Source organism: Lottia gigantea (assembly GCF_000327385.1).
Source record: "Lottia gigantea unplaced genomic scaffold LOTGIsca_13, whole genome shotgun sequence".
Lineage (NCBI taxonomy): Eukaryota > Metazoa > Mollusca > Gastropoda > Lottiidae > Lottia > Lottia gigantea.
The window spans coordinates 2,451,015-2,464,600 of record NW_008707425.1 but is presented as its reverse complement, the minus strand read 5'-3'; the positions used below and the strand labels follow the sequence as shown (position 1 = coordinate 2,464,600).

Sequence of the window (13,586 nt, the reverse complement as noted above, 5' to 3'; positions counted from 1 at the left end):
ATAACAATTGATATACTAGAATTAAATCTTCCGACTGATGGAAAAATTACTTTAACAGAAATAGAGTTAATTTAATTCATAAAAAATGGAAACAAGTGAAACAGAAGTACCTCACGATAGTGCAACAAACCTACTAATTTCACAAAATTTGCGAGAGTTTTTATGTAAACAAAACGAGTTAAAAGAACAATTTAAACATTATGATAAATGAAAAACTCGTTGGACTAAGATTGACACTACTTTTAAAACCATAAGTGTTATATCAGCTATTCTTATAAAAACCCCTACTGCAGCAAGTATATCCCTTCCGTTATTTAATCCAGCTATCTTACAGCTGTTCAAACATCCCCATGTGGATTAATTACCTCTATAACTAAAATGTATTATAACACAAAATCAAATTTAATAAAAAACGAAATAACAATAGTAGAATTTAATGAAATATTAAATGAATACTAATTAAAATTGATTCTTTTAAAAAAGAGCATAAATTTTCAAACAATCATGGGGAAATACCCAAAGAAAAATCAGTTTTAAAGGGAGCTTAAATTAAACAGCTAAACGTTGCCATGCAAGTGCGCAAACCACCTAAATTGTAAAAAAAACAACAGCACCTAAATTTTTAATAATATGAAAAAAAAAACTAAATTTAGGCCTATGAAGGAGAAAAACCTGAAGACGATATTGAAATGATTGAAAATGAATTATTTAATCACGTGATTCGTGGCATAATATATAAATTTAAATCTTTTAAAGGTCAAATTGAAATCAATGAGAAATTTTTCAAGATGGTAAATTTAAGCAAACTTTTCAATTAGCGACTTTTAATGATGAAATGTTTAAAAGAGCCGTCAAAACATATCTGAACAAGCAGATACTACAGATTGGTATATTACTGGTCGTTTAATATTTCGTAAACACAATTTAAAACCAATCATAAGATCAAATATAAGAAAAGGAACTCAACTGCTTTTTAGTATCAAGGAATATTTTGGAGAATATTGTTATATTCCAACTGACAGTACATGTTTTAAATGTGTCAATTTTGTTTTAAAGCGTGATTTGACACATGAATTCAATGATTTTATTCATTCCTTTCCTAAAGCTGGAATTGGAAAATTCAGTGATAGATATCAAACTTCGTTTCATATTTATAATCTAGGATCTTCATATCCTAGAAATATAAAAACACTATTAGATTGGATATTGTATTTACACAATGATCATTTCTGTTTGTTAAAAAGAAGTGAAAAAACTCTTGGAATAAAAGAAATAGAAGATAACTACAAACAAGAATGGAAATCTTGCGATGAACAAAACTTCAAATTTTTTTCAGAATTTAATCCATCGACCCATGCATCTTCACTACAACCTGAAATTATGCGTGAGATTATGAAACTAACATAGAAGAAATTCGTAAAACAACACCATATGCTTGTACTTTGGTTAATCCAGAAAGGTTGCGAAAAATATTGGAAAGAACAAAGGGACTTGAAACCAACAGATAATATTCCCGAAGATGAACATAGTTGATATATTTGTGGGGGTAAACTGTATAGATCAAATATTAAAACATTTAGGTTCCGTCAATCAAAAACATGTAACTCTAATTTCTTACAACGGTAGTGGTTTTGATAACTGGATTATTATTAAAAATATGGCAAAATTAACTCATTTGTCCTCTCAAAACCAGTAGAGGGATAATTTGTTTAGCAATATCTAATGTATTAGATGTGTTTACACAGAAAATGGAATAGTTGAAAGAAATTTATCAAATCGTCAGAAAGATTGAATTAGCCCACCGACGCCAACCAGTCCCCACTCATAAGGAGGAAGAACCCTTTGTGAAGGTGTTCTTCCAAGTTTTGCAGTGCCTCCATCATTTGGCAATCCTTACCCTGCAACAGCAAGGCCAACCAGCGTTTACCTTCAAACGCAAAGTCTCTGAGTTGGATAGTTTTATCCGTCCAGCAATGAAAACATCAGCTGTCGACGCGAATATTAGATCCCTCAATCGGACATGGCTCTCTAAGGTTACGCAGGTCCTGATCGACCATTACCAAACCACACTTCAAGAGAAGCTGACCACCATTCGTACTAAGTCTTTATCATCACCTGCCGTCGACCGCATCGTTTCTCATGCCCTGTCCCCGTCGCTCCTATGGGAAACGTCTCACTCAAGCTGTAATCTCCAAATTCTACCAAACAATCAACGAAACAAAAACCAGAGTAACCATATCTCTACCAACTGAAATGGACACTACACTTGCACCATCTAGAGCCACCACGCTGCCGAACCAAACCCCTAAACGAGCCCGAAGTTCACCTACTCCTAGTCCAGCAGACATAGGTAAACGCTCTCGTAGAGAGGGCACACCCCTTCTCTTTTCACTTTCAGACTCGTCTTCCCCTTCCACACCATCTGAATCTTCACCACGTGATCCAGGATCCGCCAACCTTTCTTCCTTCTGTGCGTTTTTGGACCAGCAAACCACCCCTCAGTCTCCATCCAAGTCGAGACGTGTATCTAGACCTTCCCCCCCTCGAACCAGATCCCAGTCCGTTCCCAATGCTACAATTCTAACAACTACCAAACCAGTACCAATCACACCGCCGACGACCATTATATCCGCTACCAAACCGTATTATCACCAAACCAAGGACAAATCATTATGGAAACTACCTGCTCTAAAGAAATCTACCCTAATAATTGGATCATCTAACCTGAATCGAATTACCAAAACCAGATCAGACACCGAAATACATTCTTATTGCCCAAATCCATCACATACAGTCAATCCTGGAATCATACGACCATGATCCCAAACCTACTACCATTATTCTTCATGTAGGCCTCAACAACCGTGATCAGATACCAAAGACCTCCTTTAACCAAGCCCAGAAATAAAGCATTTGCGAGTATGAATAGCCAAACAGTGAACCTTTCCATAACACACGAAAAGCCTAATCTCACACGAGAGGAACGTGAAGCATTAAACTTACTTAAGAAAGACGATAGCATTGTTATTAAAAAGAGTGACAAAGGTTCATGTTGTGTCATTCTGAATAGGGAGGATTACGTTTCAGAAGCAGAGAATCAACTGAATAATCCTAAACATTATGCCATTTTACCGAAACCAATTTTCAAAGAAACTGCTAACATGATTAATAATATTCTTGCCGATTTAGTCAATACTAGTTATCTCAAACAGAAACAATATGACTATCTGTCTGCCAAACCTGATTGTCGCGAGAGACATTTGTACACTTTGCCTAAAATCCATAAGAATCCAACCAAGGAGTGGTTTATCTCGAATAAAATCCCTAAAGGCCACCCGATTATATCTGACTGTGGTAGTGAGTCATATGCAGTGTCAGAATACATTGATCATTTCTTACTACCTCTAGCATGCCAACATCGCGCCTACCTTAAAAACACAACCGATTTTGTCAATAAAATAAAAAATCTTCGAGTTCCCTCTAATGCTATTTTAATTTCTATCGACGTTTCTTCTATGTATACCAATATCGATAACACTACTGGTTTAACGGCAGTTCGTAAAGCTTTTAATAGAAACCCAGATCCAAACAGACCCGACGATGCAATTCTACAACTTTTAGAGATTTGCCTTAGTCGAAACGATTTCACATTTAATGGTAAAACATATTTACAAACTTCAGGGACAGCAATGGGCAAACGATTCGGCCCTTCGTACGCAAACCTTTTCATGGCAGAGTGGGAACGTGAGGTGTTGCCCCTCTGTTCATTTGACCCACTTTTTTACGGACGCTTTTTGGATGACATTTTTATGGTTTGGACTTATTCTATCGAACAGTTTTGGGAATTCTTTGAAATTCTCAACAACCACCATCCTTCTATCAAACTAACCGCAAACGTGAGCGACAAAAGCATAGACTTTCTCGATACCACAGTCTTTAAGGGAGATTCCATAGCAGAAACAAATAAACTGGATATTAAAGTGTATTTCAAAGAAACTGATACTCATCAACTCTTGCACAAGAGCTCCTTTCACCCAAAACATACCTTTTATGGTATAATTAAGTCACAAGTTTTACGATTTCATCGAATTTGTACAAGATCGTCTGATTTCAACCAAGCCTGTACGATTGTTTTCTCAAAACTGAAAGAGCGTGGGTACTCAAAACGATTTTTACGAAACATAAAAAATTCCACCTTAGCACAGATAGCAGCTAAAAACAGACTTTATGCCGAAGTACCTCCAGGTTTAAGAAGTGCTCCATGTTTGTCCAGTAGATGCAAAACATGTCCCTTTATATCAGAAACTCATTATTTTGTAAGCAACTCTACGAATAAAAGGTACCCGATCCAGGAACATCTAACATGTGAACATTCGAATGTAATATATATAATTTCATGCAAGAAATGCCCCAAACAATATGTAGGAGAAACTAAGAATAATTTACGAACTCGCTTTAATGCTCATAGGTCAGACATCAAATTAAAGAAAGACAAGCCTGTTTCTAATCATTTCAACCTCGACGACCATTCAATAGACGATCTCACCCTAATCCCAATTGAGCGTATAGAAATTGACTTGCCCGAAGATGAAACTACCAAATTCCGTCAATCTAGGGAGGCCCATTGGATTGAGACATTTAATACAGCAAGACCTATAGGACTAAATATTCATCATAATGTAGGCATAGCACCCTTTGTTGTCCCGTTTAATACAACCAGCAATCGAGCAAGCAAGATAGTTCATGCCCACTATAAGAGCCTTCAAGAGATATTCCCCCATGTCTATAAGCAGAAAATGATAGTTGCATATTCAAAAAATAAGAACTTAAATGATAATATTGTTCATAGTAAACTAAAAACAATCAGTACATAACAGATACTATACTTACGGGCGAGTTATTTTTTCTAATTTCAGATCAGAATAAGAACAGGAAGAAAACCCAATATCAAGACCCTTAATCCTAATTTCTAAATAAAGTGTCTGCTCCACCCTAGGCCTGTACATTTGGGAGAATCAAACCCTCCCTTCCCCGAAAACTAGTATCACATCTTTCATTATATAAACAAAGACCAATATATAACAACAAATTATAATAATATAACTTTCCTAAAACTACTTTCGTCCTCCATTGTTGACATCTGACTAGTTTCTGACATCCAGACGTCATTGATACCGTAGACAGGAGACGTCTGGATGTCAGAAACTAGTCAGATGTCAACAATGTCAGAAACAATATTCATTGAAGAGGATATATTCTTCAACTAACATCTGACGAATTGTATTTTGTAACGCGGATGTAACTTCCGCCTAACAATTCTTCCATCTGCATACGAGGCTATTGTCAGACAATGGCCGCCGTAGATACGAATGTGTGCCAAGAGTACATTATTTTTATACGCCCACATTATATTGTGGTCGTATATTGTCGTCGCCCCTGTCCGTCCGTCCGTCGGTCAGTCCGTCCACAATTGGCTTGTGAACGTAATAGAGACAACAGTTTTTATCTGATTTGAATGAAATTTGGTATGATCATTTATATTGATGATATCTCAAGTTCGAATTTGACGATCTTTCGACGAACTGTTTTTGAGTTATTGCCCTTGATTTATGAAAAACGCGTCAAAATTTGGTTGTGATCACAATAGAGACTACAGTTTTCATCCAATTTAAATGAAATTTTGTGTGAATATTTATAATGATGAGATCTTGGACACGTTCGAATTTGACGATCTTTCTCTTGAACGGTTTTTGAGTTATTGCCCTTGACTTATGAAAAAACGCGTCAAAATTTGGTTGTGAACACAATAGAGACTACAGTTTTCATCCAATTTAAATGAAATTTGGTGTTAATATTTATAATGATGAGATCTTGGACAAGTTCGAATTTGGCTATCTTTCGATGAATGGTGTTTGAGTTATTGCCCTTGATTTATGAAAAACGCGTCAAAATTTGATTTTGAACACAATAGAGACTACAGTTTTCATCCAATTTAAATGAAATTTGGTGTGAATATTTGTAATGATGAGGTCTTGTCAAGTCTGAAGTTGACTATCTTTCGATGAATTGTTTTTGAGTTATTGCCCTTGATTTATGAAAAACGCTTCAAAATTGTTTGTGAACACAATAGAGAGTACAGTTTTCATCTTATTTAAATGGAATTTGGTATGATCATTTATAATGATGAGATATTAGTCAAGATTGAATTTGACAATTTTTCGATCAACGGAATTTTATTTCGGGGAAGGGAGGGTTTGATTCTCCCAAATGTACAGGCCTAGGGTGGAGCAGACACTTTATTTAGAAATTAGGATTAAGGGTCTTGATATTGGGTTTTCTTCTGTTCTTATTCTGATCTGAAATTAGAAAAAATAACTCGCCCGATGGGCGAGAAGTATAGTATCTGTTATGTACTGATTGTTTTTAGTTTACTATGAACAATATTATCATTTAAGTTCTTATTTTTTGAATATGCAACTATCATTTTCTGCTTATAGACATGGGGGAATTTCTCTTGAAGGCTCTTATAGTGGGCATGAACTATCTTACTTGCTCGATTGCTGGTTGTATTAAACGGGACAACAAAGGGTGCTATGCCTACATTATGATGAATATTTAGTCCTATAGGTCTTGCTGTATTCAATGTCTCAATCCAATGGGCCTCCCTAGATTGACGGAATTTGGTAGTTTCATCTTCGGGCAAGTCAATTTCTATACGCTCAATTGGGATTAGGTTTCGGGGAAGGGAGGGTTTGATTCTCCCAAATGTACAGGCCTAGGGTGGAGCAGACACTTTATTTAGAAATTAGGATTAAGGGTCTTGATATTGGGTTTTCTTCTGTTCTTATTCTGATCTGAAATTAGAAAAAATAACTCGCCCGATGGGCGAGAAGTATAGTATCTGTTATGTACTGATTGTTTTTAGTTTACTATGAACAATATTATCATTTAAGTTCTTATTTTTTGAATATGCAACTATCATTTTCTGCTTATAGACATGGGGGAATTTCTCTTGAAGGCTCTTATAGTGGGCATGAACTATCTTACTTGCTCGATTGCTGGTTGTATTAAACGGGACAACAAAGGGTGCTATGCCTACATTATGATGAATATTTAGTCCTATAGGTCTTGCTGTATTCAATGTCTCAATCCAATGGGCCTCCCTAGATTGACGGAATTTGGTAGTTTCATCTTCGGGCAAGTCAATTTCTATACGCTCAATTGGGATTAGGGTGAGATCTTCTATTGAATGGTCGTCGAGGTTGAAATGATTAGAAACAGGCTTGTCTTTCTTTAATTTGATGTCTGACCTATGAGCATTAAAGCGAGTTCGTAAATTATTATTAGTTTCTCCTACATATTGTTTGGGGCATTTCTTGCATGAAATTAAATATATTACATTCGAATGTTCACATGTTAGATGTTCCTGGATCGGGTACCTTTTATTCGTAGAGTTGCTTACAAAATAATGAGTTTCTGATATAAAGGGACATGTTTTGCATCTACTGGACAAACATGGAGCACTTCTTAAACCTTGATGTACTTCGGCATAAAGTCTGTTTTTAGCTGCTATCTGTGCTAAGGTGGAATTTTTTATGTTTCGTAAAAATCGTTTAGAGTACCCACGCTCTTTCAGTTTTGAGAAAACAATCGTACAGGCTTGGTTGAAATCAGAAGATCTTGTACAAATTCGATGAAATCGTAAAACTTGTGACTTAATTATACCAGAAAAGGTATGTTTTGGGTGAAAGGAGCTCTTGTGCAAGAGTTGATGAGTATCAGTTTCTTTGAAATACACTCTTAATATCCAGTTTATTTGTTTCTGCTATGGAATCTCCCTTAAAGACTGTGGTATGCTTTTGTCACTCACGTTTGCGGTTAGTTTGATAGAAGGATGGTGGTTGTTGAGAATTTCAAAGAATTCCCAAAACTGTTCGATTGAATAAGTCCAAACCATAAAAATGTCATCCAAAAAGCGTCCGTAAAAAAGTGGGTCAAATATACAGAGGGGCAACACCTCACGTTCCCACTCTGCCATGAAAAGGTTTGCGTACGAAGGGGCGAATCGTTTGCCCATTGCTGTCCCTGAAGTTTGTAAATATGTTTTACCATTAAATGTGAAATCGTTTCGACTAAGACAAATCTCTAAAAGCTGTAGAAATGCATCGTCGGGTCTGTTTGGATCTGGGTTTCTATTAAAAGCTTTACGAACTGCCGTTAAACCAGTAGTGTTATCGATATTGGTATACATAGAAGAAACGTCGATAGAAATTAAAATAGCATTAGAGGGAACTCGAAGATTTTTTATTTTATTGACAAAATCGGTTGTGTCTTTAAGGTAGGCGCGATGTTGGCATGCTAGAGGTAGTAAGAAATGATCAATGTATTCTGACACTGCATATGACTCACTACCACAGTCAGATATAATCGGGCGGCCTTTCGGGATTTTATTCGAGATAAACCACTCCTTGGTTGGATTCTTATGGATTTTAGGCAAAGTGTACAAATGTCTCTCGCGACAATCAGGTTTGGCAGACAGATAGTCATATTGTTTCTGTTTGAGATAACTAGTTTTGACTAAATCGGCAAGAATATTATTAATCATGTTAGCAGTTTTTTTGAAAATTGGTTTCGGTAAAATGGCATAATGTTTAGGATTATTCAGTTGATTCTCTGCTTCTGAAACGTAATCCTCCCTATTCAGAATGACACAACATGAACCTTTGTCACTCTTTTTAATAACAATGCTATCGTCTTTCTTAAGTAAGTTTAACGCTTCACGTTCCACTCGTGTGAGATTAGGCTTTTCGTGTGTTATGGAAAGATTCACTGTTTGGCTATTCATACTCGCAAATGCTTTCAATATATCAGGATGGATGGCGGCCTGAGGGGGTGTCCACGTGGATTTAGGAATAAACATTGTTCTAGCACCACGTGGGGGGTGGTTTCGAAAAAAATATGTGCAGTTAAGATTTCGTTGAAATCGTTCAATGGATGGTCGGAGATAATTCAAGTTAGCTATCTTTGGTGTGGGAATAAACTGAAGTCCACGGTCTAAGATTGAATGCTGAAGGGGTGTGAGAATTTTGCGGCTCAAGTTAACTACAGTTTGGCCTAGTGGTGGCCTCTCAGTATTTTTATCCCCAGTAATTAGTTTAAAGACTTACTCGATGCTTGAAGCTGGGGTATCCAAAACAAATAGATGCTGTTTGCTGTGGTGGGAGGTGTGAGATTATTAATTATATTTTGAATATCTGATTTTTGCTTCGCAATCTTTTCCTTCAATTGTTCACGGTCTTGTCTAGTTCTCCTAGCAATCCGCTGTTTTCGCCAAGTTTTCTTCCCAATCGATTTTCGTTTCAATCTATCCTCGTTTACATTTGGGTTATCTATTAAACCTTTGGACGTCTATTTTTACCTTCGTAATCTCTTCGTCTAATTTAGGTATTACTTTTTGCAACTGACTTGTTTTATTCACTTGAATAAGACGTTTCAAACTCGTTAACTCTTGTTGTAGTTTGGGTTCGTCCACATAATTTTTAATATTTCGTCTGAAGTATCTTTTCACGTCAGTTATTCTATTTTCAACATGGTCCTTATCTATTTGAATTGCGTTTATTTGATCCAGTAAATATTTTTTGTTCACGGCATCGTTATCGTTTCCTGGAAACTTTAAATTAGTTATGTTGAAATTGTTCATATCGATATCCCCTTGTAAGGTATCCACGAAAAAAGGTTTCGCTTTGTTTATAAACGCTGTAGAACTCATGGGATTTTTAGATTCTAGAGGTAAAGACCCTGAAGCAAACTTGTTTGCCATTTTTATTGAGTTAAATTTATTATAATTCTTCAAACTTTTCTCCCAGACTCAACCGATATAAATACCAAAGCGACAGCTGTTCACACAGCTTTTGTCCTGGCATTTGAATTTGAAACGTAGAACATTTAATTGGTTTGCTAGTCAATTTAGTTATTTCTTCAGTCGGTTCTAGACCGAACGAATCAAAGAAATAAAAGAGTCTTTATGTAGAGCAGAATGATGAACTCCTTTCTGTTCCGAAGTATGAATGTTTGTGATGGCGTAAAAGTGACCTTTCCTGTATTTCAGTTCATCAATTTCATCTCGCATGCAATAATAAACCATAAGTTGAAAGTTTGTGGTCGTATCTTTTCCGTATTTATCGAGAAATGCATACATTTTTAAAAGTCATTTTTTTTAAGTTCATTTTGATAAAACCTTCCTGTGTTATTTATTTTGTCGACATCCAATTTTCTTAATCTTTCATCTTCAGAATTCTCCTTGTTTTCTGAGATGATACCATTAAGTGAAGTCATTTGTGTGTCTTCGGGTGTATCAGACGCTGAATCTCCGGATGATTCATCCGGAACGCGGTAAAAAACAAATTTGGATTTCGGGGAAGGGAGGGTTTGATTCTCCCAAATGTACAGGCCTAGGGTGGAACAGACACTTTATTTAAGGGTCTTGATATTGGGTTTTCTTCTGTTCTTATTCTGATCTGAAATTAGAAAAAATAACTCGCCCAATGGGCGAGAAGTATAGTATCTGTTATGTGCTGATTGTTTTTAGTTTACTATGAACAATATTATCATTTAAGTTCTTATTTTTTGAATATGCAACTATCATTTTCTGCTTATAGACATGGGGGAATAAAGCTTTACGAACTGCCGTTAAACCAGTATTGTTATCGATATTGATATACATAGAAGAAACGTCAATAGAAATTAAAATAGCATTAGAGGGAACTCGAAGATTTTTTATTTTATTGACAAAATCGGTTGTGTCTTTAAGGTAGGCGCGATGTTGACATGCTAGAGGTAGTAAGAAATGATCAATGTATTCTGACACTATGACTCACTACCACAGTCAGATATAATCGGGCGGCCTTTAGGGATTTTATTCGAGATAAACCACTCCTTGGTTGGATTCTTGTGGATTTTAGGCAAAGTGTACAAATGTCTCTCGCGACAATCAGGTTTGGCAGACAGATAGTCAGATCGTTTCTGTTTGAGATAACTAGTTTTGACTAAATCGGCAAGAATATTGTTAATCATGTTAGCAGTTTCTTTGAATATTGGTTTCGGTAAAATGGCATAATGTTTAGGATTATTCAGTTGTTAAGTTGTTTCGAGTGTTGAAGGACTTTATAATATTCGGGTTATTCGAAGCTTGCGTTGTCGTCACACCTATAGACGAATGTATTTTGTTATTGTATTCGTCGACATCAACTGATAATATTTTAAGCCAATTTTTGAGATTTCAATTCAGTGAATTTCTTAAATAATTTGCTTTTAAGAGTCCTGTTGAATCTTTACCTTCGTTATGCGTGCTGTAAATTTCAAACCCCAGAGATTTTACATTTCTGTTGTAGAATTCGCTTCCTTTATCAACCCATAACTTTAGGGGTCGTTTGTCGGATTGTTTCATTATGGTCAAATCCGATTTGTTTTTCAAGGGAAAGACCCAGGCGTATCTCGTGTATATGTCGATCAAGGTCACACAATACTTAAACCCTCTCTCGACTGGCATGTCTTTTAAATCGGCTGACTAAATTTCATCTTTATCAAAAACTTTGACTTTGAGGTATAATGTTTGTTTTTTGAAATTCTTTGTGATTCTCGTCTGCTATGCCCATACCCAATTTCAATTTTGCTTTCAAGAGTTTTTACAAGAGCTCTTTGCAATTTTTCTTTGAAAGTGGGATTGGGAATATTTTCAAGTTCGTGTTTGTCTTCTTGGTGTCTGAATGTTATGTCTTTGTTTCTGTACAGTAAGTCATGTTTCAGCGCTGCTGCGTCAACTCTATTAATGGGTTCTTCCCCTGGTTTGGGATTATCATTTTCATCCAATCGTAGACCTAATCTCGTGCCTGGACCTGTATAATTGTCCCCTGGGAGATCTTTTTCTCCGGGATATTTTGCCCATGGAAATCCAGGAAGAGAACCCAATGACTTTTGAATGTCTCCCGCACCGAAATAACATATTTGTTGCTAATTAATAATGAAATAAACACAATACATTTTTAATACGAAAGATTTAATGAAAAACTATAGGAGAAACTATTCAATTGATACAATGAAATGTCATTACCAATTCTGAAAAAGCGTTCAACAGACATGACCGCTACAATTAGATCGGTATGAAATGAGGTCATGACCGCTCCTAGAGAAGGGTAGATATACGTCACATGTTCTTCACCGCTTGTTCTATTTTCGAAATCTGTATCAACAATTTTGAAACCTTGGATATTTGTCACAGAGTTTGGCAGCATTCTTGGGCTTTTTGTATCCCCTACCGCCTGTGATGGTTTAAATATTTTTCGTGATATGAAATGCTGGCATCTATTAAACTTGTGTCTGGAATAAAACAAAATTGATAATCTTAATTCCACCCTCTCGTCTGATGATTAAATTAAACAAAGAACATACCTTGATTTTGTATGATTAAATTCCTAATATTCCACCGTAACAAACATTGATACCTGATCGCCTGCATTGCTGCTAATGGGAGTCACACTCGCTATTAATTAATTAATTGATAAATATTGATTATTTTTTAAAGACAATTTGCCTTCTGAATTTCTGTAATAGTGTAATCCCGACCCCCCTTGTCTTTATGTGCCGGTCGCACAGTAAACACAGCTGTCTGTTACTTAAATTTGTGTAAATTTGTTGTAGAAATGAATATTTTATTGGAATTACATAGTTGTTCATTTATATCTGCTTTTGTTTTCTCCTAACGCTTGGTCAAACCTAGTGGGTACTTTCTTTTGAGCATTAGTTTAGTTGGTATTTTACTCTGAAGTAAACAAAAAACAGTGTTAACTCCCATTAATCAGTTGAGATTTTTATCCAATAATTTTAAACCCATTGACTTTTTTATTTTCTAGTCTTTTGTTTCGCATTTCTCTTTTATGTTGCAATTCTGTCAGATTTTTTCACTGCATCGCATGCTTTTGCAAAAGATCCAAGAGCTTTCCCCCCTATCCCCTGCCCTTTCTCGGGGAAGGCGAGGACGAAATTGGTGCTCACCCACCACTTTTAGTCGAAATCACTGTGCTCGCGGCGGGAATGAAATTTTCTCGTAATTGTGTATGGAGCGAAGTTGAGACTCCAACTTCACCCCGTACCAAATGTCCCTGACCCCGAATGAAGAAAGAAAGAAAGAAATGAAGAAAGAAAGAAGAAGAAGAAAAAAAAAATAAAAAAAATTCCTATCCCCTGCCCTCTCTCGGGGAAGGCGAGGACGAAACTGGTGCTCGACAACCCTTCTTTATACTTGAGACTATTTTAGCAAGTATTAACCACGCAGATCTTGCTTCTTTAAAGAAATCACACGCATCCACTTTCAAATAACAGTATTGTCGATATAACTCTGTATCAGGAAGAACTAGACAAAATTTCCAAAGTCTGGAATAACCACAAAATCCGAAAGGGAAGAAACAATAGGGCTTTACCATACGGTCGACAGTTTTAATGTACAGATAAATATGGAGGTGTGGGGTGTAAAAAAGGAATCGAACAAGATATTTACCAATACTTGTTAAGGTTGTGTGTGCCAAATGAAC

The 13,586-nt window shown here is 36.1% G+C and overlaps 2 protein-coding genes across 2 annotated transcripts; one reads left to right on the top strand and one right to left on the bottom strand.

Annotated features, from left to right (window-relative positions):
* Nucleotides 1–2,139: 2,139 nt before the first annotated feature.
* LOTGIDRAFT_157237 (hypothetical protein) lies at nt 2,140–2,820 on the top strand (the record flags this gene model as incomplete). Its single annotated transcript, XM_009048997.1, has 1 exon — nt 2,140–2,820. One exon carries the CDS (start codon nt 2,140–2,142, stop codon nt 2,818–2,820), a length of 681 nt encoding a protein of 226 aa, XP_009047245.1.
* Nucleotides 2,821–6,794: 3,974 nt separating this feature from the next.
* On the bottom strand, nt 6,795–9,820 carry LOTGIDRAFT_157236 (hypothetical protein; the record flags this gene model as incomplete). The annotated part of the gene is made up of 2 exons (XM_009048996.1): nt 6,795–6,854; nt 9,419–9,820. 2 exons carry the CDS (start codon nt 9,818–9,820, stop codon nt 6,795–6,797), a joined length of 462 nt encoding a protein of 153 aa, XP_009047244.1.
* Nucleotides 9,821–13,586: the final 3,766 nt, after the last annotated feature.